The sequence below is a fragment of the Onychomys torridus genome, chromosome 20, assembly GCF_903995425.1.
Source record: "Onychomys torridus chromosome 20, mOncTor1.1, whole genome shotgun sequence".
In the NCBI taxonomy this organism is placed as follows: Eukaryota; Metazoa; Chordata; class Mammalia; order Rodentia; family Cricetidae; genus Onychomys; species Onychomys torridus.
Window position 1 is genome coordinate 43,927,987 of NC_050462.1, and position 24,175 is coordinate 43,952,161.

Consider the following 24,175-nt stretch of genomic DNA (forward strand, 5'->3'; position numbering starts at 1 on the left):
AAATAAAAACAACCAATAGTGAATCTCATAGAATAAAACCAAACAAGAATTTACATATGTGCATTTAAAAATGAAGCCAAGAGGTACCTTTCATTTGGAAAACACCTTCCCAAATGGGAACAACTTACCTCAAGCTTCTAGTGAGCTGTGTATGAGCCACTTTTGAAGCTGAGGCTGGCTCTGAAGAGATGTTATATTGATTAGTAAAGCTCCCTCCATCCTCTACAACCCAAAGCATATGATTTAACAAAAATCACCAAGCAATACTTTTTTTACTCCAGCTTAAGAGCACTTCTCATATAGGGCAATGTTCATGTTTATAGTTCATTTTATCTGAGCGTTCTCATTAAATTACTTTAACAGAATGAGCCAAATTTTACATAAATTTTAAACACACTGTGAAATACTCTTGATGTCCAAGAGGTGTTTGGGAGGTGAATAAGAACCTCTGAATGTTCAAGGACTATAAATGAAGCTGTTAAAATTCAACTCTTTACTAATGGAGAGGAACAGGAGAACAAAGTTTCCCAGAAAACACAGGTCAAAGAATTAAAACTGTGCCTTTCAAAGACTTTTGTTTCTAGGTGGGTGGGTGTGGCTGGAAGATATCAGCATTTGCAGTCAGTTCCTGCCTCAGAATCAAACCAGCAGTCACAGGCTGTTCACACAGATTTTACAACAGTCCTTGCCCAGACGCACACCAGTTCGTAGGTTCACCAATACCACAATAGCTTACACCTGTCGAGATAAAATTCCTAAGGGTTTGAATCTTTGATTTTTTTTCTAATACATAGTTCAGATGGATACCAAAATACTATTTTGCTCTGTAGATAAGTCTTTTAGAAAACGTTTCTTTGTGTGTGTGTGTGTGTGTGTGTGTGTGTGTGTGTGTGTGTGTGTGTGCGCGCGTGCTCATCTATGTGTTCTGTCCATTTGCACATTTGTCTGTGTGCATGTGGAGGGCAGTGGTCAAGGTTCAGTTGTCCTCTTTGATTATGCTCCCCCTCAACTACTGAGACAGGGTCTTTCACCTGAACACTGAGCCCACTGATCTGTTTAGTTGATCTAGCCAGCTAATGGAAGGAATCCCCTGTCTGCATCTCTTGCAAGAGATTAATTACAGGTGGGCTTCCACACCTGCCCAGAATTTATGGAGGTGCAAGGAATAAAAACTCTGGTCCTCATGCCTGGCGCAGGGGTTTATACACACAGGATCATCCCCAGACCCTATAGGTGGTTCTGTTTCCATATCAATGTAAGTCACTGACATCACCATTGTTTTATCAAAAAAAAAAAGAAGAAGAAAAAAGTAAAAGAAAACCCAAATCACCTATACATAATCACACCTGTGCTTTTGCTCTACTTTTCTCCATCTACATTCCAAATCCCGCCTCAAATGTTATACTCATGTTATAAACAGAAGAGATCAATTTGTAGTGGGTGAGTGTGGTGATATTTTATTTGTATGTTAATAATGTTTGCCTGGAGAGCAGAGGACATAGATACCCAGCCATAAACAGAAGTCAGATGGTGGTAGCACATGCCCTTAATCTGATCACATGGCAGGCAGAGTCTCTGTGCATTCAAGGACACAGCCAAATGTGGTGACACTTGCCTTTAATCCCAGTACCAGCCATAGAGACCTGGAGGTCTGCAGAGACAGGCAGTGATGAGGAAGTGAGATGGCTGGGCTAAGAGCCAATGAGAAGGCAGAACAGCAAGGCAATAAAGGCACAGGTTAGTCAGGAAGATGCGGGTTCTCTTGGGAAGTTAGGCAGCGGGGTGAGCTAAGGTTAGCTGGTGGCTCTGTTTCTCTGATCTCTATGGCTTTCACCCCTGTATTTGGCTCTGTGTTTCTTATTTAATAAGACTTTAGAAACTCGTCTACAGGTGAGGGCTTTTCTGAACGGTCTTATTTGCTTTCAACCTTCCGTAAATGCTCACTCATTGCCTAGTGGGCTGAGAAAATACACAGGTTGCTTTATGTGGTAGAAGTCATGGGTCTGTGTAAAAGGTGAAGCCTCAAGAGCAGGAACCTATAGGCCACCATTGTACCAAACTTCCACAGCATACACAACAATTTCTAGTCAGAAAAATCCAACACTCTGAACCATTATTTATTTGCTCATTAGTTGATGTTTTAAAAACTCTGCCAATCTTCCCTATCAATCAGTTCTTCAGAGCTTTTACATTTAGTGCTGTTGGTGTGACTACTTAAAAAACAAACAAACAAAAAAACTAGCTGTAATTATTACTGTTTTAATAATGTGAGAGGGTTGTGTTCATTTAAGAGCTGTCAGAAAATCTAGGTGATAAATGGCATGTGGCTGCATAAATTCTATATAAATTAGCATGGTTGCACAGGCTTCTCTTATTGTCACAAAACAATAGGCAGAGTTACTAGAATAAAGATGAGCAGTTAGTGATACATGGAGCAGAGGAAACCGTCTGATATAATTCAATCAGTCAAGCTAGAAGGCCTATCCTTGTTATATCAGACTATCTGCAAATGTGCTTCCTCACTAAGAGATACTTGTATTGCAAACATCAGTGCTCACAGAGCTCTCAAAGTCCTTATTGGGTATGTGCCATGTGTTGAAAATCTGAGTCGGCTAACATCTACGTTCTCGGTAAGAGTTCAAAGAGGGCAATGATCAGCTTTCTTATGTGAGCTCGGAGATTGTGAACAGAGGTTCCTTTCATGCTCTTAGTGATAGCAAATTCCCCACACTTGTGTGCTTTCTGATTTTGATGCTTCTGTTATCCTCAGGCTTGATGGTGACGCACTGGCTACTATGCATAAGCATAAGAAGTCTGGAATATGACAATATAGAATACATGTTAGAGAAGCCTCATCCAGAGAACATTGACAATGCTGTCTGTGGTAAGGTTTATGCTGATAGTTCAAGAATGTAATTAAGTAAGATGTTTTAGAATAGAAAGACAGAGGACACAGACATGTGCTGCTTGTTTGACAGAAACATCACAAACGGATGCTCACTTGTCCTCAGAACAGAGTTTATTATTTAATAAGTTTTCTTCAAGGATGTGGCCCTTGAAAAGCTACCAAGTTCCTGTAGATAATCCTGTAGGCAGCACTCAATGTAGTTTTGAAAAAAAATTATGTGAACTTGGAAGCAAACAGTGGTGGGAGAGACGAAAAGAAATTAGTGAGTAGGGAATGAGGGATGAATTTGATCAAAACATGTTACAAGCGTGTATGAAATTCTAAATATTATTTTTAAAGATGGCCAATGTGCATTTAATGGAAATCTGATATTATTTAGGTAATCCCTTTCTATGGAAGCAGTCTTCTTAAAAACTTTCAAATGGGTCAGATACCTGGAATATTTCTTTGACTCTTAAGTCTCTCAATACTTAGTCGGGACAAAGACATTCCTTCACTGGAAATTCCCTGTTCCTACCTTTACTCCCGTGAACGCTGGGCTAGGATAATAGCCATGATAACTTTTGTGTTAGATTCCACCCACCTCCCCTTAACAGAGAATGAACCAAGTACTTAGTGTACAGCCATTCTTCATCTACAATCTAAGACTATCTCATAGTCTGGTCCAGCTACTAGGAAATGCTTTGCACAAGTTATGCTGTGTACCCATCAGGCAAGTGTTCATGATTTGAATGGCAAATGCAATTTAGGTTCTTTGCATAACAATTCTCAACATTGTAAGTGGTATGTAACACCCATTCCAAAGTCTGGTTTTAGGTCATGGACTTTCCTTTTGGTTAGGACAATGGAAGCTTGTCCATGAGGTATCCAAGGGTGACAAATACCCTTCAGTCACTTTTCATTGGAAAAATCAGTGACTTGGCCTAACCTAAGAGGAGGTAACCTGGGAATACAGGAGAATATGCATCTGTGATGGGCATAATAGTTTCTTCCACACTGCACCATGCTTCCTAGGAAATGTTCACCAATACTTAGGGATAAAAATATCTAATGTGACTTAAGTGTAATATGTACAGGATTGCCTAAATAGACCTTCTAGACTTTCTGAGATTTAGAAAGCTAAGAGGAAATCCATAGCTATCCTAACAGAAGACTAGAACAACCTTCACTTTTATGGCTCTTAGGTGAGTATTATTATATGAATTATCTTAATGTTCTCCCCCAAATATGCAAATATTATAAAGCACAAAGCAAATTAAAATAATAGCTTTATTTTAAAAAGAACAGATACAAATCATTTATGTCTACCAATCTGCTACACTAAAACCTGCTTCTTAGCCTCTAGGAAAATAAGTTCAAGGTTAAAGCCTGGTCCCCTCTTCCCAGTGGTCCATAATAAAACAATGCCCCTTTCCTTGTCACATTTGGTAGTCTTCCTCACTCATAAATTAGAACAAGTTTCCAGGGTGACAAAGCCAATTCTGTTCACCAGAATGACATTTTCCCCCTCCAAATTGAATTAGAGGGAAAACACACACACACACACACACACACACACACACACACACACACACAGAAGCAATCATATAGACTGGGTTCTCAAAACTCGTATTTGGAAGTCCCGCATGTATTCACACTTGCGTTATCTTTCAGCAGAGTAACAGACAAATTTTCCACTAAAACACTCTTGTTGGTGGTGGTTTTTGCTCCTTTGGGGTGTCTGCCACCCAACTCCCAAATCAAACACACAGGGAAGCTTATTCTTAATTATCAATGTCTGGCCTTGCCTCTGGGCTTTTCCCATTCTCTTATTTCTGTAAGTCTTACTGTTCCTCTGTGGCTTATGGTGTAGCTGGGTAGCTGGCTTCTGGAGTCCTCCTCTTTCTCTGGTTCTTCGAGCTCCCTTTCCAGATTCTTCCTCTGTCTGCTAGCCCTTCCTATCCTTTCTCCTGCCTCGTTATTGACCAGTTGTTTATTACAACATCAGGTGTTTTATATGGGTACAGTAACATAGCTTCATGAAGTCAAACAAATGCAACATAAACAAAAGTAACATACCTTAAAACAATATTCTAGTATACAATACCCTGTATCATCACTGTTCAGGCAATAAATCCCACCTTCATCTAAATAACACAGAAAGTTAAGATTATACTACACTTTCTGCCTCTATTTAGTGCTGTATTAATGGGATGACCACCTAGCTTGACCTATTTGCCGAAATTTGCTAGAACTCCAAGAGACCATATGGGCAGCCAGATGGGTTGCTGTAATTTAGTGCCATTATTCTAAGGATGAAGTAATGTATCACTGTAATTTGCATTCTTTCAACCCTTTCTGCATACCTTTTATTAGTTTCATTTTTAATTTAGACATCAGAAGGGAAGATAATGCCTTGCTACCAAGACCCAGATGCCAACTAATTACTACAAGAGGCTCCAGCCCTGACATCATAGGCCAGACCTCAGAACAACACTCCATATTTCTGGGTGACCCCACTGCAGTGATTAATAGCTGAAATGCAAAGTCCTAATGAGAGTGTCATACCTTAGACATTCTCCAGGCAAATGAAGTTAGCATTGTGTTGAACATAACCTGTTACTTCACACTAAACTATAGGCCTTTCCCCTCATGGTCTTTGAATATATTTGTAATCATCAACCAAGAAAAACCTCTGTAAGTAGAGGTCTTCCCAACAGTAGGCAAAATTTAAATATTGTGAATCAAATATTGACTTTGTCCTCTATAAGAAGAAACTGCAATGTTATACATAATTACCAATAAAAATCATGATAAATGGGAGTTGAGGGTAAGGCCTAGGACAATGCACTTTTGACAGAAGACTTAATAGTCATAGCAGAAAAGTTGTCAATCACACTTGAAAAAAAAATCTATTGAAAGGTAAAAATACTAATACCTGAATTAATCAAATATCAGACTCTTATTCTAAATCATTGTCTCTAAAAAATGTTTATTTTCATGTCTGACAACATGAATTAAATTCTCAGCACCCACATTGTGGAAGAACTGACCTCTGCAAGTTGTCCTTTGACCAACACACACACACACACACACACACACACACACACACACACACACACACACACAGAGAGAGAGAGAGAGAGAGAGAGAGAGAGGAGAGAGAGAGACAGACAGACAGACAGACAGGGTGAGGAGAAGGGAGGGAGGAGGGAGTGTGTGAGAGAGATAAATATAAACATTTTCATAGAAAGTTGATCTGAATAAAACTCCCCTAAATAGGAATTGCAAATCAGAACACAGTGGCATATTTTATATCCACTAAGAAGGCTATAATAAAGAACACAAGTTCTTACACAGACATGAAGAAGCCAGAGCCAATGCATGTGAGGAGAAATGAAAACGCATCTAACAATATTGGAAGCTTCTGCCAATTCCATAGAACCTTACACATGTTATGCCACAAGAGATGGAAATATGGGTTCACCCAGAAACATGCACAAGAAGTGTTTATAGAAAACCATTTGTTCACCAGACTAGGTCAGATCAGGCTTTCTCTCGACCATTGCCAGCAGTCTAAAGAGGATGTATCATTGTGGATTTCAGGGGACCTCTCCAGCACTCTGCCTATTCCTGTTCTCATGTGGTCTTCATCTATCATGGTCTGTTATTCCTTGTTCTCCCTCTCTGTTCTTGATCCAGCTTGGATCTCCTGCTCTCCTAAGCTTTCTTTCCCTCAAACCTTGCCCTTCATTACTCCCATTCTGGTCCAGGTTGTTCATGTAGATCTCATCCATTTCTCTGTCATTGGGTGATCCCTGGGTCTTTCCTAGGGTCCCATTTTCTAGGTAGCCTCCCTGGAGTTGTGTGGCAGTCTAGTCATCTTTGTTTTACATCTAGTATCCTACTAGTCTGGTGATCAGATGGCCAAACACCCTAACAGTCTTGCCGGAACTCTCATCCAATAACTGATGGAAGTGGATGCAGAGATCTTCGGCCAGGCCCCAGGTGGAGCTCCAGGACTCCAATTGTCAAGAAAGAGGAGAGATTGTAAGAGTGTGAATTGTTGAGCCCAAGATTGGAAAAGCACAGGGACAAATAGCCAAACGAATGGAAGCACATGAATTATGAACCAAAGGCTATGGAGCCCCCAACTGGATCAGGCCCTCTGGATAAGTGAGACAATTGAATAGCTTGAACTGTTTGGGAGGCATCCAGGCAGTGGGACTCAGACCTGTCCTTAGTGCATGAGCTGGCTGTTTGGAACCTTGGGCTTACACAGGGACACTTTGCTCAGCCTGGAATGAGGGGACTGGACCTGCCTGTACTAAATCCACCAGGTTGAATTGAATCCCCAAGGGGGTCTTGGACCTGGAGGAGATGGGAATGGAGGGGAGGGGCTGGGGGGAAGGTTCGGGTGGGGGCGGAATCAGGGAGGACAGGGGAACCCATGGCTGATGTGTAAAATTAAAACACAAATATAATAAATAAAAAGAGGAGAGGGAAAAAAGAAAACCATTTGTATTAATTTTAAAAGTGGGAATTATATAAATATTTATTGACTAATGAATGGGTAACCAGCATGTGGTATGTCCATATAAAAGACTACTGTGTAATAAAAAGTGGTGAAGTATAGATTCGTTCTAGAATATGAATTTACCTTGTGAAAGGAGGTAATGAAAGGAAATTTATAAGACTGCTAAGAATAAGCACATCCATTAAGACAGAAGGCTACATCATAGGAAGAAACTACTAGGGTCTACAATATTTATTTCTGAAGTGACAAAAATGTTCTCCAATTAATTGGAGCAGTATTGACACAACTTTATGGATATCCCAAAAATCAACCAACTTTCACATGATAAATGAATAAATCTCACAGTATGTGACCTATATCTCAAAAGGCATGGTGCTTTTTAAATGCATAGTGCCTCTTCTTTTAGCCAAAAAAAAAAAAAAAAAACCCTTGTAAACAATCACAAATAAACAAAAATTGTCTTTCTATTTCTGGATTACACATCATGCTTTTCTTCTGTTCGTTCTCCGTTAGATTAGCCAATTCCCCATTCATCAGAAATCACCAAAGGCTAGAACACTCTGAGGGCATTCTTAGAGCTCTCATGAATGTGTCACCATGTTTTGTGTGGAATGTTGTCTGGACAGATCATTTTCTGTTACTTGGCTTTATAAATGTATTTTTTTCCTTTTCTTTTATTTTTGAGATGATAGTATAATTATATAATTTCTCCCTTCCCTTTCCTCCTATCAAACCCTTTCATAAACCACTGCTTGCTCTCTTTCAAAATCTTGCCTCTTTTTAATTAATTGTTGTTATGCATATGCATATAATTTTCTAAATATAAAAGATTATAGCTTAATATGAATGTATTATTCCTACTAGTACCAATACTTTTATTCCTTCATTTCTTCTTTTGCCTTATTTTATACTTCATTAATGTAAATACTTTTTCAACACAATATTTTTATTGATTCTTTGGGAATTTCACATTGAACATCCTAATCACACTTACTTCCCAGTCCTTCAAGGTCAGCCACCCCACCCTTGTGACCTCCGCCCAACAACAAAACAACCAAAAAACAAAAACCAAATAAGTCCAATTTAAGTTGTCTGTATATTCACTGGAGCATGTTCAAACTTTCAGTGGCCTGTCCCTTGGATTGAACAGAGTCCTTCCCTTCCCACAACCCCGCTGGAAGCTATCAACTGTGGAAAGCTAACTTCAGCACCCTTACCATACATTTTAAATTATATTACATCATTTCCTCTCACTATCCTCCTCTTCAACCCTTCCGAATTTCTCCTTGACTCAGATTCATGGCCTCTTTTATCTTTAATTATTATTGCTGTGTGGCTGTCTTTGTGTGGGCATATTCCTGTGGAGTCCATTTAGTGTTATTTGTATGTGTATGTTTGTGGGACTGACCACTTGATATCAGATAATCATGACCAATTAGGAGGCTCATCCCTGGGGAAGATTAATGTTCCTTCTCTTACCAGTAATTAATTACTTGTAGCTTTTCATCTAGCGTAGGATTCTATGAAATTTTACCCAGCTTCATTGAAATGTCAACTGGTGTTAAAACTGCTTATGTTTTATTTTTACATATTGCTGACATGTCAAGGCTGCAGATCCCTGTTATATTAGATGAAACAATCTCCTAGCAGACTCCCTTGCTCTTCTTATTCATTTACTTATTTGTCTTTTTGTTGTTGTTGTTGTTGTTTGTTTGTTTGTTTGTTTTAAGACAGGGTCTCTCTACATAGTTCTGGCTTCCTGGAATTCACTATGTAGACCAGGCTGGCCTTGAATTCATGCCATGGACCACCATACCTGGCCCATTTATATTTTGAGAAAAGGTCTCAATGTGTAACACTGGCTGACTTAGACCAGGCTAGTCCTAAGCTTACTGAGGACTGGGATTCTGGGTGTGCATCATCATGTCTAGAGCAAAACACTTTTTTGTTCATAGGCCAAAGCCTGGTTATAGGGATAAGACATAAAACACAGTTAGTTTGAGGAACTAATGTGAATGGATAAACTCTATATTCTGAAGTATGTATTGCAGTTTAATGGGTTTTCTTCCCACTAGACACTGGCCTTAGTTGTGTTTACAATTTTAAGCTAAACACCAGATGGTAATATAATTCCCCACATAGCCAGGAATGGCATGCAAAATGCTGCAGTCCTGATAATTGGGGATTTGGGGAAATATTCCAAGAGCTTAGTTGTATCTGTCCTAGATGTCACCATTATTAGTTCCTACACAGTATTTTTACATGCCTTAAGTTATTTTATCAAAGCAACCAAAACAAAACACCCATTCACTTTATTTTAGACGTAACTGATTCTTCTATTACTCTAACTATTTTAATGAGCTTTCTAAAAATTATAAATGTCAATCACATTACCATTGCACTTACTAATTTCTAGAGTTTTCTTTTGAGCGATGGAGATGTATTCCAGTTGGTAGAGAACTTATCTAACCTTTAGGCCCATGTTCAACCCCCAAACTACATAACCCACACTTGGAAGGTAGGAGCAGAAGAATCAGAAGTTCAAGGTCATCCTTCCATCACCATTTACACAATGAGATCAAATCCAGAATAGGATACATGAGACACTATCTCAAAAAATGAGTTCTCCTTTGTGCCTCTTCAAAGTCATACTATATACATCCTTAAAACGAAATAAACGTGTACATAAAATCATTTATATATGATAAGTCCAATAAAAATTATTCATTAAGATGTCACACACACCAAGTAATATGAGAAAATTAAAGTCATGTGGAATTAAATTAACATGATGTAATCCTTCCTCTTCATACCCCTTTTTGATCTGGGCAGCTCACAGTCTGTGCCATGATTGTGGCAGCCCTATAAACCAGCTCTCCTTTGCTTATGGAGAACAACTGTTGGGTAGGAAACTCTGTCCAGGACTTACTATATGTTATCTAGTTCTCATTTTTTTTTTCTTCCAGGCAGCTCTCAATTATTGTGGGCCCTGCCTCCATGTAGGGCAGTAATCAGTTCTGACTGTATCCAGTAGGATACAGTTAGAAATGAAGCTCATAAATTCCAAGCCTGGACACTAAACACTGCAGATGATGTTTCATGCTATATCATTTCTCTTCATCTCATAGAGGGAGTAGGTTTAGAGAAGAGCACAAAGTCATGGGTGCTAATACAGGTACTACAGAGAGCACCCAGTGAGCAAGAAAAGAAATTTGCCTGTCTTGACGTCACTGAGAACTGGGGATTATTCTTATTATCAAAGGTATAAAGAAGATGATTCAGATATTGACCTTAACAACATCAAACTGCATCTTGACAACAATATTTTCAACAGAAAATTGTGAAAGACCTAATGGAACCTGATATCCAAACTCAATGGATTAATATCTAGCCTCTAGTGGCAGCCATTTAAAAGGCAGGGAAAAAATTATCTCAGAGGTATCTTAATATTTACCTTGACCTGTCAGGTCAAGACAAATGGGTTGGCCCAACACAGCAACATCAAAACACCAGAGCTATAGAAGAACGAGATGCACTTTGCAAGATCAACCATCTCGGTATACATATAAGAAATAACAGCTACAATCCTTAAAATAAGTATCCAAAAGTGACTGCCAGAAAAAGATTTTTTTTTTGAAGCATAGTTCTTCAAATACATGCTCAAATAGAATTTAAATGATATTTCCAATAATCAAATAAAAACTCAACAGTTGAAACATGTCAGTCTTATTAATCTAGAATCATTAAAATACAAAAAGAGTGGACAATACACACTGACACTGTCACATGACTACACACACACATAAGGTAGGATTATTTATTGATCAAATGTTTGCATGGGTAGTACATTAGACAATATCTTAAAGAAGAAATGGTATACCTCTGGGCCAGGTGGAATGTGTGCCAATACTATAGAGCAAGAGTACTTGTACTGGGTTTTCAATAGAACTGGTTTAGCCTAGCTCCACCATTTTGTAGATATACAGAGAGAGAGAGAGATGAGAGGGACTGAAAGCACAGTGACCATGTCTGAAGGTTTAGATTTCATATCCAGAAATGAGCCCTGTGTCTTTGAAAAGCTAGTTTGTCTACATCCTTACTCTCAGGACAGAAAGGTGACCATCATTTCTCGGGCTGTCAAGAGGATTAGAAAATATCACATAAACCAAGTGTGAAATGAGGCCTTGGCCAAGAGCAAATTCTAATAAATATTAGTTATTATTGCTAATGTTCTGTCTCCCTCACTAGGGATCACATTATCTTTACTTATATAATAAAAAATGACAGGTGATTTATGTGATACCTTTGAATTCTTATATTCTGAGTCTATAACTGTCCCTTGAAGTTAAGTTACCAGTTGACAAATGAAAATTCTAAAACCCATGTATTTTAAGTAATGATTTATAAAAAAAAAAAAAAAATCTATAAAAGTCTGGTCTACTGTTGAGAATATTTTAAAGACAATAGGTCACGTGATAATGAGGAATTTCCATTATTTAACACTCCAGTGCTGGGTGGTTTGATATATTCATTCTCTCTCATGACTTACACTCCTGCTTTAACATATAGTCTAACAAGATAATTGAAATAGCCACTTAAATAAAACGATGTCATTATTTTGGGAGTCTTAAAGCATTAAGGAATTATTCCACACATAAAACTTGAATGTGTGTAGAAAGTACATGCAAGCAGTCCTTCTGGGCAGTGCAAAATGGAGTATATTATGGGTTTATAGACTGACAGAAATATGCATTTCCTTTTCTTTAAAAAAAAAAAGCATTTTGGCCAGCTATAGCAATGGTGAGAAATATTTCTAGCATTATAGTATGGCGTTCATTCCAAACTGAGCAGATGATTCACTTGGAATCTTGATAATGTGGCAAATCTTGATAATGTAGTACACTTCATTTGTACAGATAATTCTCCATTCCACCAAATATTCTATTAAGACTCAAAATGAAGTAAACAGATAATGATGCTAAATCATCAAAAATCATTAAAAATGCAGTTCTAATTACGCTTTTGATTGGTTTTAACTGATTAACATAATAATATAGTAAGAGTTTTAGTATGTGGACATGGTCAATAGAAAGTATGTGATAACAAAGAACTATATTCTTACACCAAGAACCTTACTTACCTCCTGCATACATGACAGCCAGCATGATGGATGATATCCAGGCAATTTCACTGTAGCTAGCGTGGAATATTCCCTGAATATCTTTGAAGAATACTGTGACAGCTTTGGGGAAGGCATATGAAAATCCAATGGAGATAAAGGATGCTCCAACTACTGCCCAACCCCACCCTCCATCAGGAGGGAGGGGGTGTGGAGGTTGTACACCACTCTCCGATGGCATTTCTGCACCTCTTCTGGAGAAAAAGGAAACAACAGGTCATTTTCTATGTTTGTTTTTGTGTATCACCCTTGATAGTTGCTGGCCTAGCATCCTCATTGTAACTGCAGTATCACTTTATTAATATATTTAGTATTCTTAAGCTTGGAAAATTACCAAAAAAAAAATGAAAACAGACAATGTGAGATATACAGCCTTGATTATTAAGAGGAAAATCTGAAGGTACTTATTTATTTCAAAAGAAAACACGTGAAAGTAAAGTTAATAAATACAGATATGACCTAGAAGTGCCAAGTAAACAAAAATAAACATTACTCCAATCTTACTTTTAAACATAGAGGAAATGTAACTACTTTACTTCTTTCTTCTGTGTATGTTCTGTGTGTGTGTGTGTGTGTGTGTGTGTCTGTGTGTGTGCACATGTGTGTATGTGTGTGTGTGTATGTGCACATGCGTGTGTGTGTGTGTGTGTGTGTGTGTGTGTGTGTGTGTGTGTGTTGTCAGGGGTTGATATATAGTATTTTCTTCAATTGTTCTCCACCTGTTTTTCAAGAAAGGACCTCTCATGGTATCAGGATGTGGCTATTCTTAGGGGCAACTGCTCCAAGTATTCTCCTCATTCTGCTTCCCCAGAACTGCGATGATATGAATTGTTGGGTTTTTGTTTTGTTTTGTTTTGTTTTGTGTTTTGTTTGTGATACAGATTCTGGAGGACTGAACTCAGGTCCTCACAATTTTGTGGCAATCACATAACAACTGAGCCATCACCAAGCCCTAAGAATAACAGCTTAATTTAAAATGTTGCCTTTCCAAAATTAATACCACCAACAGTTTTATAAATATGTCTCCACCCTTTTCATTGCCAAGAACTTCTACCAGCTACATGGATAAATGTGCTGGTTTGTTGAGGGAATAGAGAAAAGTCTCTTCACTATGTACACACCTAAGAACACTTAAATACTCTACCATGGAGAGAGATGATATGTTTTCTTACACAGTTTGATATGTAAGAAATTACACACAGTGAAAACCTTGCCTCCACATCCTCTTGGGGTACAGAGATGCTGCAATGAAAATGCAGAAGAAAAAGCAACATTCCTGTGTTCAAGAATTCCTGTGTAGATGGTTTTCATACTCACTCTCTCTCACACACACATGCACACACACGAGGGTATAAGGTGCAAATAATGATATTTTAATGTGTAAATTCAGTGTGGAATGACAACTACCTTCAATTTAACCTGATACTCATATCCTCATGCAATGTCCCTCCCCGCACCCCCACCTCCCGCTCCCCCCATCCACATGTGTGTTGAGAATATCTAAAGTCTACCATCTCGTCTTAGCAGGTTCAGAGCATACAGTCAGTACTCTGTGATACAAAGCCCACCTTACAAAGGAGCTCTGTGTTGACAGACCCTTCATAGCTGCAGCTGAGCCTTTGAACAGCACCTCCTTCTGAATACCAACTTCTTTTTTTAGCCTCCAACCCAAAGAAAATACTCTTCTATTTTTGATGTCTGTGATTTCAGATTTTGTTTTCTTTTTCAACATTCAACCAAAAAGTGAGATCCTTCGGTATTTTCCTTTGAGGTCAGATGTATATAATTTAGTCTAATGTCCTCTGAGGCCTCACAGGCTGTCACAAAGGTGACTGGATCCCACAAGCCTTTGAGTGGGATCAATAATAGTGTTTTTATCAACTTTAATGATAAGAGTCTTCAAGATTTTATTGTAAAGGACAAATAAATACTATAAGGTTTCCTGGCTATATGGTCTTCATTGAGTGTTTATGCAAACTGAATTTTAATGTCACAGATGACGCTGACATAATTGAGCATGTTTTTTCTGATGAAGTTTTCTTCACCAAGCAATCTGACAAGTGCAGTTTTAATGATGCCTGTAACAGACAGTAGAGAGGAAAGCCCAGAAGAGGAAAAACACTCAATCTAACAGTTATTATTAAAAATTGTACGTATTTATTTTCATTATTGTTCCATATGACTGTTTGCCTGATTAATTTAAATGATAATGTAATTTCATGAACCCCAGAGATACAACTGCAATTTTATGAGTTATTTTATGAATGTTTTTTGAGTTGTCATAGAATTCTTTTGTTTTAGACAATATAGGAAATACAGGAAGTATAAATCATAATTTAAAAAATCATAACGATGCCACTTTTCATTGAACCATGGTTAATAGAAAATTTGTATTTTATACTGTATTGTTTTTAGGTCTCTATTACATACACTGCTTAGTCAGACATTGATCATTCTCTTATTTATTTATTTATTTATTTATTTATTTATTTATTTGCCTTTGAGACAGGGTTTCTCTGTGTAGCTTTGGTGCCTGTCCTGGAACTTGCTTTGGAGACCAGGCTGGCCTCGAACTCACAGGGATCTGCCTGGCTCTGCCTCCCGAGTGCTGGGATTAAAGGCTTGGCTCAGGTGATAATTTTTAAAGCACTCCCAAATTACAGTTAAAAAGAACTCAGGAAATGAATGACAGTGTGCTCCCCCATTCTATTTATGACGTTAAAACAGTGAGACATGAGTATAGCAGAATTCCTGAGTGGTACTGGAAAAGGCAAATCCTTTCAGTCCTCTAATGTTCCCAAGAAGATAAAATATAACAACAAGTTATTCCAAACTACATAGAAAGAGGAGAGAGGGAGGAGCTGGGGGCTAGAAACAAGCACAGCAACAACGTGAAGTTCAAATTAGAGTCAGCAAGATAGACCTCATCAAGGAAAGGTGCTTGTAACCAACTCTGTCAACCTGAGTTCAATCCCAGGAACCAATATGGTGGAAGCTGAGAACTAATTCCTGAAAATCATCCTCTGACCTCCACATGTGCACCACAGCAAACACACACACACACACACACACGCACGCACGCACGCACGCACGCACACGCACACACACACACACACACACACACACACGCACGCACACGCACACACACACGCACGCACGCACACACGCACGCACACACACACACACACACGCACACACGCACGCACGCACGCACACACACACACACACACACACACACACGCATTTTATATTTGTGATTGTGAGCCAAGCCTTGTGTCTCTGTGTCTATATGTTTCTTGTGCTTTATTTAGCTTTGGCTCTTTGTTGTTTCTCTTTTTTGTTCTGTCCTGTTCAGGTTTGCCAAGTTTTATTTTATTTTTTCTTATTGTTTTTTTAAAGATGCTTGTTTGTTTTCTAATTAAAGAGACCAAGAAAGAATGTGGATTTAGGTGGGTGGGGAGGTGGTAAGTATATGGGAATATTTGAGGGAAGGGGAATCATAATCAGAATATATTATAAGAAAAAAAAACTAATTTCAATTTAAAAATAAAATTAACTACTTAAAAAATTAAAAACATTTCAAATTGTGCGTCTCTTATTTTACTAACCTAAACACATGATATTCAAATTAACCTAAATATAATTATGGTCTACAAAAATGATATGGATAAAGGGATATACCTTTGTAAAATTTGAATCATTGTTATTGCTAAACAAGTCCTTATTATCTCCAGTAAGCATTTATTAATCAATGTAGTTTCCATAGACATCCTTTGATACTCTACTGATATTCTAATTTTAAGATGAGTCCACTTTCAGAAATACTAAGAAACTTGGTGGAATATGTGAGCAACCGGATATCATTAATAACTGCTGGTGGTGCTAAAGCTATATACAAGGAATCAGAAATAAGATTGCTTGGTTATGTATTCAGGGAGCAAAATAAACCAACGCTAAACCACTTGACATTTTTATTATATTCTGTGTATCTAAATGTCCTTAAGGATTGAAACAGTCAAGAGCACTTTGTTTTCAAAACATTATTTGCCTGAAAATTTCGCTTTGTAAAAAGTGTGTGGTTTGACATACACATCTCTCAGTGCTGTGCTGCTGAAGGGTTAGGCACAGGCCTTTGGTGCTGTTGGGAAAACATTGGACCTTTCCTTTGGGGAACCTAAGAGGAAGAAGTTGGGTCTCTGGGGTGAGCTTTTGTAGAGAACCCTGAGTCTGTGGCCTTTTCTGTCTTTTTTCATGGCATCCATCATGATTATCTTTGGTATAATACATCACATGCTCCCTTATCGTGGTGTTCTCACAGTGGTGCACTATAAGACAAATCTTAACGGGTTTTATTAATAAAAAAACATGGGAGCCAGATATTGGGGTGAATGCTGAATGTTCAGAGAAGCACAAGTCACAGCCAACCTCACCTTGTCAATTTCTTAGCTGATCCTGTTTCCTCAAACTGGAAGCCTCTGAATCCTCATCTGAATGGATCTCAGCTGAATGGCTGCTAAAAGCTTAAATGCTTCTAGTTCCTGGTCCTCACGCCTTATATACCTTTCTGCTTCCTGCCATCACTTCCTGGGATTAAAGGTGTGTGTCACCATGCCTGGCTGTTTCCAGTGTGGCTTTGAACTCACAGAGATCCAGACGGATCTCTGCCTCCTAAATGCTAGGATTAAAGGCATGTGCTACCACTGCCTAAACCTATGTTTAATACAGTGGCTGTTCCATCCTCTGACCCCCAGATAAGTTTATTAGGATGCACAATACATCAACCACAGTCCACAACAAGAAAATGAAGCAACAGGGATAGCATCCTGTGGAACATCGGATAAAAGTAACTCCTTTCCTCCATTGAAGTTAATTTCATTAGGTATTTTTGTCTCAGTGGTCAAACCTCAGCTAGCACAGGGAAGCTTTGACACACTGAAACTATTGTGTTAACAGTTTCCTCTGAAACATGCCCTCCAGGACAGAGACAGGAGATCTGTGAGACTGGAGAGGCCAGCCAACTTCACAAGTCAAGGAAAGCAGAAACTCTCCCTAGGGCAGCTGCCCAAGGACTCAAAGGACAAAACTGCTGCAGAAGGAGCCACTAAAAGGAGAGGGGATTCTGAGGTCTGTGGAGCTTCAGGGAGCTCCTGGGAGGGGCTTTTGGAGATGCAGGTGCTTCTGAATCGTCTGTACACCTGTAAGTCACCCCCCAAAATCTCACTACTTCAACAACTTGTACTTTGGTAAGATTGTGACTTTGGTCTGTAGGGGGTCTCCTTTCAGGAGTAAGTAGGTGTGTGTGTGTGTGTGTGTGTGTGTGTGTGTGTGTGTGTGTGCCTATGATGTCCCTCCCGATGGACAAAAATATCACACAACAAACATTACTAAAATGTCAAAGAAACCAGCAACAGGATAGAAGGTTTAGACAGAGACAAATGATGTGTGTAAAGTGTGTATTGGTTTTATTATGGAAAAACACTTCTATTAGGTTAATATTCTACAGAGATTACAAGTTAGTTAAAAGACACCACATTTGTCGAGAATTACGTTAAAAAGTTTGTGTTTACAGTATGTTATAGTCTTTTTTAATTGTTTCTTTTTGTACACAACACTAATAATCTCTCCTAATTCCTGATTTATTCAGTTTTAAAATAGTGCTATTTCTGTATGTTGAACAATTTTAAGACATTTGAGTTCAAAACTAGTATCTTATGAAATACAAAATATTTAAAGAAAACAGAGGGATTGCAAGGGATGTTTAAATAAGTAGATGACAGCAATTGGCCATGAAAATTGTCTTAAGAATCTGAGTTTATTACACATTTTTAAATTAAATTGTGAAGTTGCCAATTTCCCTTTTGCTTGTAAATTAAAAAATAAAAGCTGGAGAATCACTGAGGAAAAACCGGAGGCATTTATGTATGAAACAGCTTTTTCTTGTAGAATGTAGGGACAGTTACTAGGAGTAAAGACGTGGTCCCATAATTTCCAAAATGCAGAATGGAAAAGAAACCATCTTTCATTACTAATCCATGAGTTCAAAGGACTGTAGTCTTTATCACATTTGATATGGCAAATATTTAAACATAAAATTTTGCGATTCATTTCCTGTCACTTTTAAAGGCATAAATATACCACACACACACACACACACACACACACACACACACACACACACACACACACACACACCACTCTCCAGGTAAGGACACCAGACTCATCACTTCTACACCAATTCCACTTGCTCCCACAACCTCCTTGAGGGACACATGTTCCTTTCCTGCTGGCTGGCCCTTCTCTTCCATGTAGGAAGGAAAGATTCCTGCCACCAACACATCCACACCTGCAGCTTGTTTGAAGACTCTGTGTCATGTCCTTGCACGCTCTCCCCACTCCAGATTGAGACCTCAGAGACCCATAGCCACTTCACTCACTCCAGCTACTTGAGGGGAAGTCTCAAATGCCTGAGGACTATCTATGAGCATTTTCTCACTCTGCATAAGTCTGCTCCACATGCCTAGGTTGAGCTGGGACCACTTCTGGTACTCCATTCAAACACCATCAGTAAGTTGCCCCAAGACTGAACAGATGTACAACCTGACAGACTGTGGTAATAGAAAACCAACATCTAAACACTCATACAACAAGGGGGAAACACGATTTCTACATAAAGAAACACTACCAAAGACCTAATTCTATATCTTAGTTCCCATCAAAAAAGCAAACAACCTACTAACCAACGCAATTATCTCTGCTAAGAACTAGTAGCCCCACTTTAATCCTCTACCAAGAACTGTGGCCAACTGAAGAAAGCTGCCAATGGAAGAGGCAGTCTTTCCCAGAGGGGCACACACCAGTTGTCCAGGGCCAAGTGACCAGCCCTGGAAACATACAGAGATAGTGTTATACAGCTGGAAACAAGTTATGTTTAGGGATATACATCACATACAAACATGCATGCAGGAACAACCTAGTGAAATAAAAAGAGGTGATGAATTGAAGGAGAGTGGCGAGGAGTGGATGGGGGATTTAGATAGAGGGTAAGGAAGGGAGAAATGTTTTAACTATAATCTCAAAAAATAAAAGAAAATTAAATAATAAAAAATACTGCTACCACAGTAACATTCCCTGAGAAAAACAACTTAGATGATACACAACCTAGAAATTCAAAATTGCAATCACAAAGAACTCTGTATGAGTAAGTGCTGCAAAGAAGACCATGAAACACACAGTTGCATAAACTAGTGGAAACAATTCAAAACTTTAATTTAATAAAGGAAAATCTCTGGAGAAAAGCCAAAATGACGTAAAATTTTGAAATGGAAAAAAATTCAAAGGAAAACATGTCCAAGGACAGCATCACTAATGGATTGGGCCAGGAAGAAGAGAAGTAGTGTATCTTTAGCCATTCTGACTAGAGTGAGGTGAAAATCTCAAAAGTTATTTTAACCCACATTCCTTTAATTGCTAAGGAAAAATGAAATCCTTTTTTGAGGTATCATTTAGCCATTTATGTCTTCTATGTAGAACTCTGTTTAGATTCCTAGGTCATCTTTCAAGCAGCTCATTTGTTCTCTTGACTGTTTTTAGCTCTTTGTATATTCTGGGTATTAATCCTCTGAATTACAGCTGGCAAAGATTTTCTTCCGGTTTAAGGTTTTCTCTTCACTTGAATGATTTTTTTCTTAACTGTTATACAATTTTTAGTTTTATGAGGTCTGAGCTGTCAATTTTTGGCCTTACCTTTGTTAATGGAGTTCTGTTTGCAAAGTCCTTTCGTAGGCCCATGTCTTGTTAGGGTACAGTGTAAGTTTGCTCTTTGTAAGTTCTTTGGTACTGACTAGGTTTTCTTCTAGCAGTTTCAGTGTTTGGGGTTTCAAACTGAGATCACCCATCCACTTGAATCTAATTTATGGGCAGGATTATAGATAATGGACTCAGCTTCATTCTTTTAAATATGGACATCCAGTTTCCCAGCACCATTTTTTGAAGATGCTGTCTTTTTTCCCCACATGTATTTTGTGTCTATGTCAAAAGTCAGATGGCTGGAGTTATGCTTACTCATATTTGGGTCTTCTCTTTTGTTCCACTGGTCTCTCTTTCTGCTTTTCTGCCACTATAATATTACTTTTATTACTATAGTTCTACAATGTGTCTTGGAGTCTGCAACAGTTAGCCATCCAGGATTGTTCTTTTTGCTTGGGATTGCTTTTGCTATGTCTTGTGATTGGAGAGTTGCAATCATTGACAGAGTTATTATTGAAAGCTATACACAGACTGCAGCTGTTGGATGTTTTCTGCTGGTTTATATTTTTTTCCTGTGGTGTATGTTCATCAAGTCATGGCTTTGTTTTCTTTCTAGAGTCTACTGGCTATGTTTATTTCTCCCCTCAGTTCAGAATATTGCTTCCAGTATTCTGTTCAGTATTTTGTGTTTAGTATTAAATTTTTTAGGTTGTTTATGACATGAAAAGTTTTGATTTCTCCTTCAACTGTGGCAGGTAGTTTTTCTGGGTACATTTATCTAGGTTGGCAGACATGGTCTTTTAGAATTATTTAACTCTAGGCTCTTCTGGCTCTTAGGGTTTTCCTAGGAAATCAGTTGTCATTCTGGTGGGTTTTCCTTTATATGTGTCTTTTGGATGTTTTCTCTTGCAGCTTTCAATAGTTTTTCTTTATTTTGTATATTTAGAGTTGGACTATTATATACTACAATGTGTTTCTTTTTTGGTCTTGTCTAGTTGGGGTTCAGTGGCTTCTTTCATTTGCATGGTTATGTCCTCCTTTAGTTTGGGGAATTTTATTCTGTAGCCTTCTTACGAACCTGGTCTAAACCATTGACCTTGGTTTCTTCTCTCTCTTCTACACCTATAATTTGAAGATTCTGTGTTTTGATGGTGTCCCATATTTCCTGTATAGTGTCTTGTATTTCCCATACTTCCTATCCTGTGCTTATTAGCATCTTTTATTTCCTTTGCTTCTATTATCTAGCTCTTCTTTTTATGCATTCCACTTGGAAGGCTTTCCCCTGACTTTTCTAATTGGGACATTGAGTTCTACTTCTAGCAAATATGCAGCCTACAGAATTAGAAAGAAAAAAAAAAAGCTGACAGAGGATTAATATGTAGATACACACAAAAATATAAAAAGTCCCCAACCATGTCTCTAATAGCTAAATGAGAAGTTAGAAACATCAAGAAAGCACACACCCAATTAATAAAGGAGGCACAGAACTAAATAGAAAGTTCTCACAAAATAGGTGGCTGAGAAATATTTCCCAAAAGGCCAAAATTCTTAGCAACAAAATACAAAATAAATTAACTTTGAGATTTCATCTTACCACAGTCAAAATATCTAAGATAAAAACAAAACAAAACAAAATCAACAAATGCTGGTGTGGCCATGGAGAAAGCACACTTACTCACTGGTATAGGGGACACTTTGACAATCACTGCAGAAGTACAGAAGTTCTGGAAAAAGCTAGAAATAGATCTACTACATGATACAGCTACACCACTCTTGAGCACATACCCAAAGGACTCTATATCTTACTACAGACATACTAGTTCATTCATGTTCACTGAAGCTCTATCCATGATGGCCAATAATTTGAAACAGCCTAAGTATTAGTAAATGAATGAATGGATAAGAAATGTCGCACATTTACAAAATGGAATGTTATTCACCTGTACAAAAGAAAAAATTCCAAAATTTGCAGGTAAATTAATAAAACTGATAATTCTGAGAGAGGCAATCCAGATCCAGAATGACAAATATCTCCTATTTTCTCTCATTTGAGGATGTTACCATTGAGTTTTTATATATACAAGTCTTGTGTGAAATACCCATAGAGATCAGGAAATTAGTGAAGTGCCATGGCAAGAGGAGGTTTTCAAGAGATAGAAGACAGAATACAGCAATAGAAGGCGAGGGAGGATTAGAGGGTAGAGGAGCAAATTCAAGAAGGGATAACTAACACTAAAGACCTTCAGGAAAATCATAAAAAAAAAAAAAACTTCTGCAGGACATTCCTAAAATTTAAGCATGTACATGTATTTAAAAAGCCAAAATATAATTACCCTATAATGCAGCATAAATCCCCTTACTAGAAACTATAGGCTAAAAACCAAAAATTCCAAAGCCAGGAATGGTTTACATTTATTGGAGTTGTTAGCTACTCCACAGGTTCCACAGACCTTCAAATATTAAGGTCTATTGTGATTGGTCTTGGCTACTGTCTAGAACTTGATGGTAATACCCCAAGACTGAAGATATGACAAACCTGAGTCACAGATATGGAGAAATCAAGTTGTTATGGACCTCAGAGTTTAGTCCCTACTACCTTTCATAGCCTTTAAAGGAGGTATGCATTACCACTGGAGGAGAAAAGGTACTATCAGTCTTACCCAGATATGAACCAAAGAGCTACATTAGCTACAGTACCGTGGATAGCATGAGAACAAACCACCACTTTCTGACTGGATTTATGACACACTCCACAACGTGGAATATACATCTACCAGTTATTGGGCCTGAGAACCTGTGGGTTGACAGATCATAGGCCCTGGGGAGGACTTATTAGTGGCACTCTACTAACGGTTCATAGGATAAAGTCCATAGCCCGTTACCCTTGGAAAATGGCACCTCCTGAAACTCTCACCTCTTGCTCACTAGCAGCTGGAGTTGATCAACTGTCAAGATTCAATCTGAACACACATATCCTTCACGATGATTTTCCTTGTGAACAATTCTTTAATATATTTGGAAGATGCCATGTTTTGTCCATTTTATTTGTAAGTATGAACAAAAGAATCAGAAATAAAAATACTCTTTTACCTATAGTCAGATGTCCACTTTAAGAGATTTCTTTGGGTGCTGTGTATAAGTAAGCCTGGTCACTTTATGTTGATGAGCAATATTTGAAAGCAATATGAAGGGAGAGGTAGAGCAGACTCCAGATTACCTAAAGAAAAAGGAAAAAAATAAGTATTAAATGTATTACCATATTCAATTGCCTCATTTGTCACTATCTTTAATTTACCCCAGTAATTCTGTAACTCCAATAATATTTTTGTGTGTGTTATGTCATGGAAAAGTAATTTTTAAAATTATATTTGTGTTTTAATTTTACATATCAACCATGGTTTCCCCTGTCCTCCCCCCTCCCGCCCTCACCCCAACCTTCCCCCCAGCCCCTCCCCTCCATTCCCATCTCCTCCAGGGCCAAGACTGCCCTGGGGATTCAATTCAACCTGGTGGATTCAGTACAGGTAGGTCTAGTCCCCTCCTTCCAGGCTGAGCAAAGTGTCCCCACATATGCACCAGGCTGCAAAGAGCCAGCTCATGCACTAAGTACAGGTCTGGGTCCCACTGTCTGAGTGCCTCCCAAACAGTTCAAGCTATTCAATTGTCTCACTTATCCAGAGGGCCTGATCCAGTTGGGGGCTCCACAGCCTTTGGTTCATAATTCACGTGCTTCCATTCATTTGGCTATTTGTCCCTGTGCTTTTTCCAATCTTGGTCTCAACAATTCACACTCTTATAGTCCCTCCTCTTTCTTGACAATTGGACT

General features: G+C 38.3%; 1 protein-coding gene across 4 annotated transcripts in view; it reads right to left on the reverse strand.

The window, feature by feature from the left end:
• Slc16a7 (solute carrier family 16 member 7) overlaps positions 1 to 24,175 on the reverse strand; it is a 155,935-nt gene that overhangs the window by 46,447 nt on the left and 85,313 nt on the right. For 3 of the 4 annotated variants that reach the window (XM_036169603.1, XM_036169601.1, XM_036169602.1), the window contains 2 exons: positions 23,440 to 23,566; positions 12,565 to 12,797 (listed from right to left, as the gene is read on the reverse strand). In XM_036169603.1, coding sequence (XP_036025496.1) covers positions 12,565 to 12,784 — 220 coding nt within the window. In that variant the 5' untranslated portion in view covers positions 12,785 to 12,797; positions 23,440 to 23,566. The remainder of the gene's footprint in view (positions 1 to 12,564; positions 12,798 to 23,439; positions 23,567 to 24,175) is intronic. The other variant, XM_036169604.1, reaches the window with a different exon arrangement.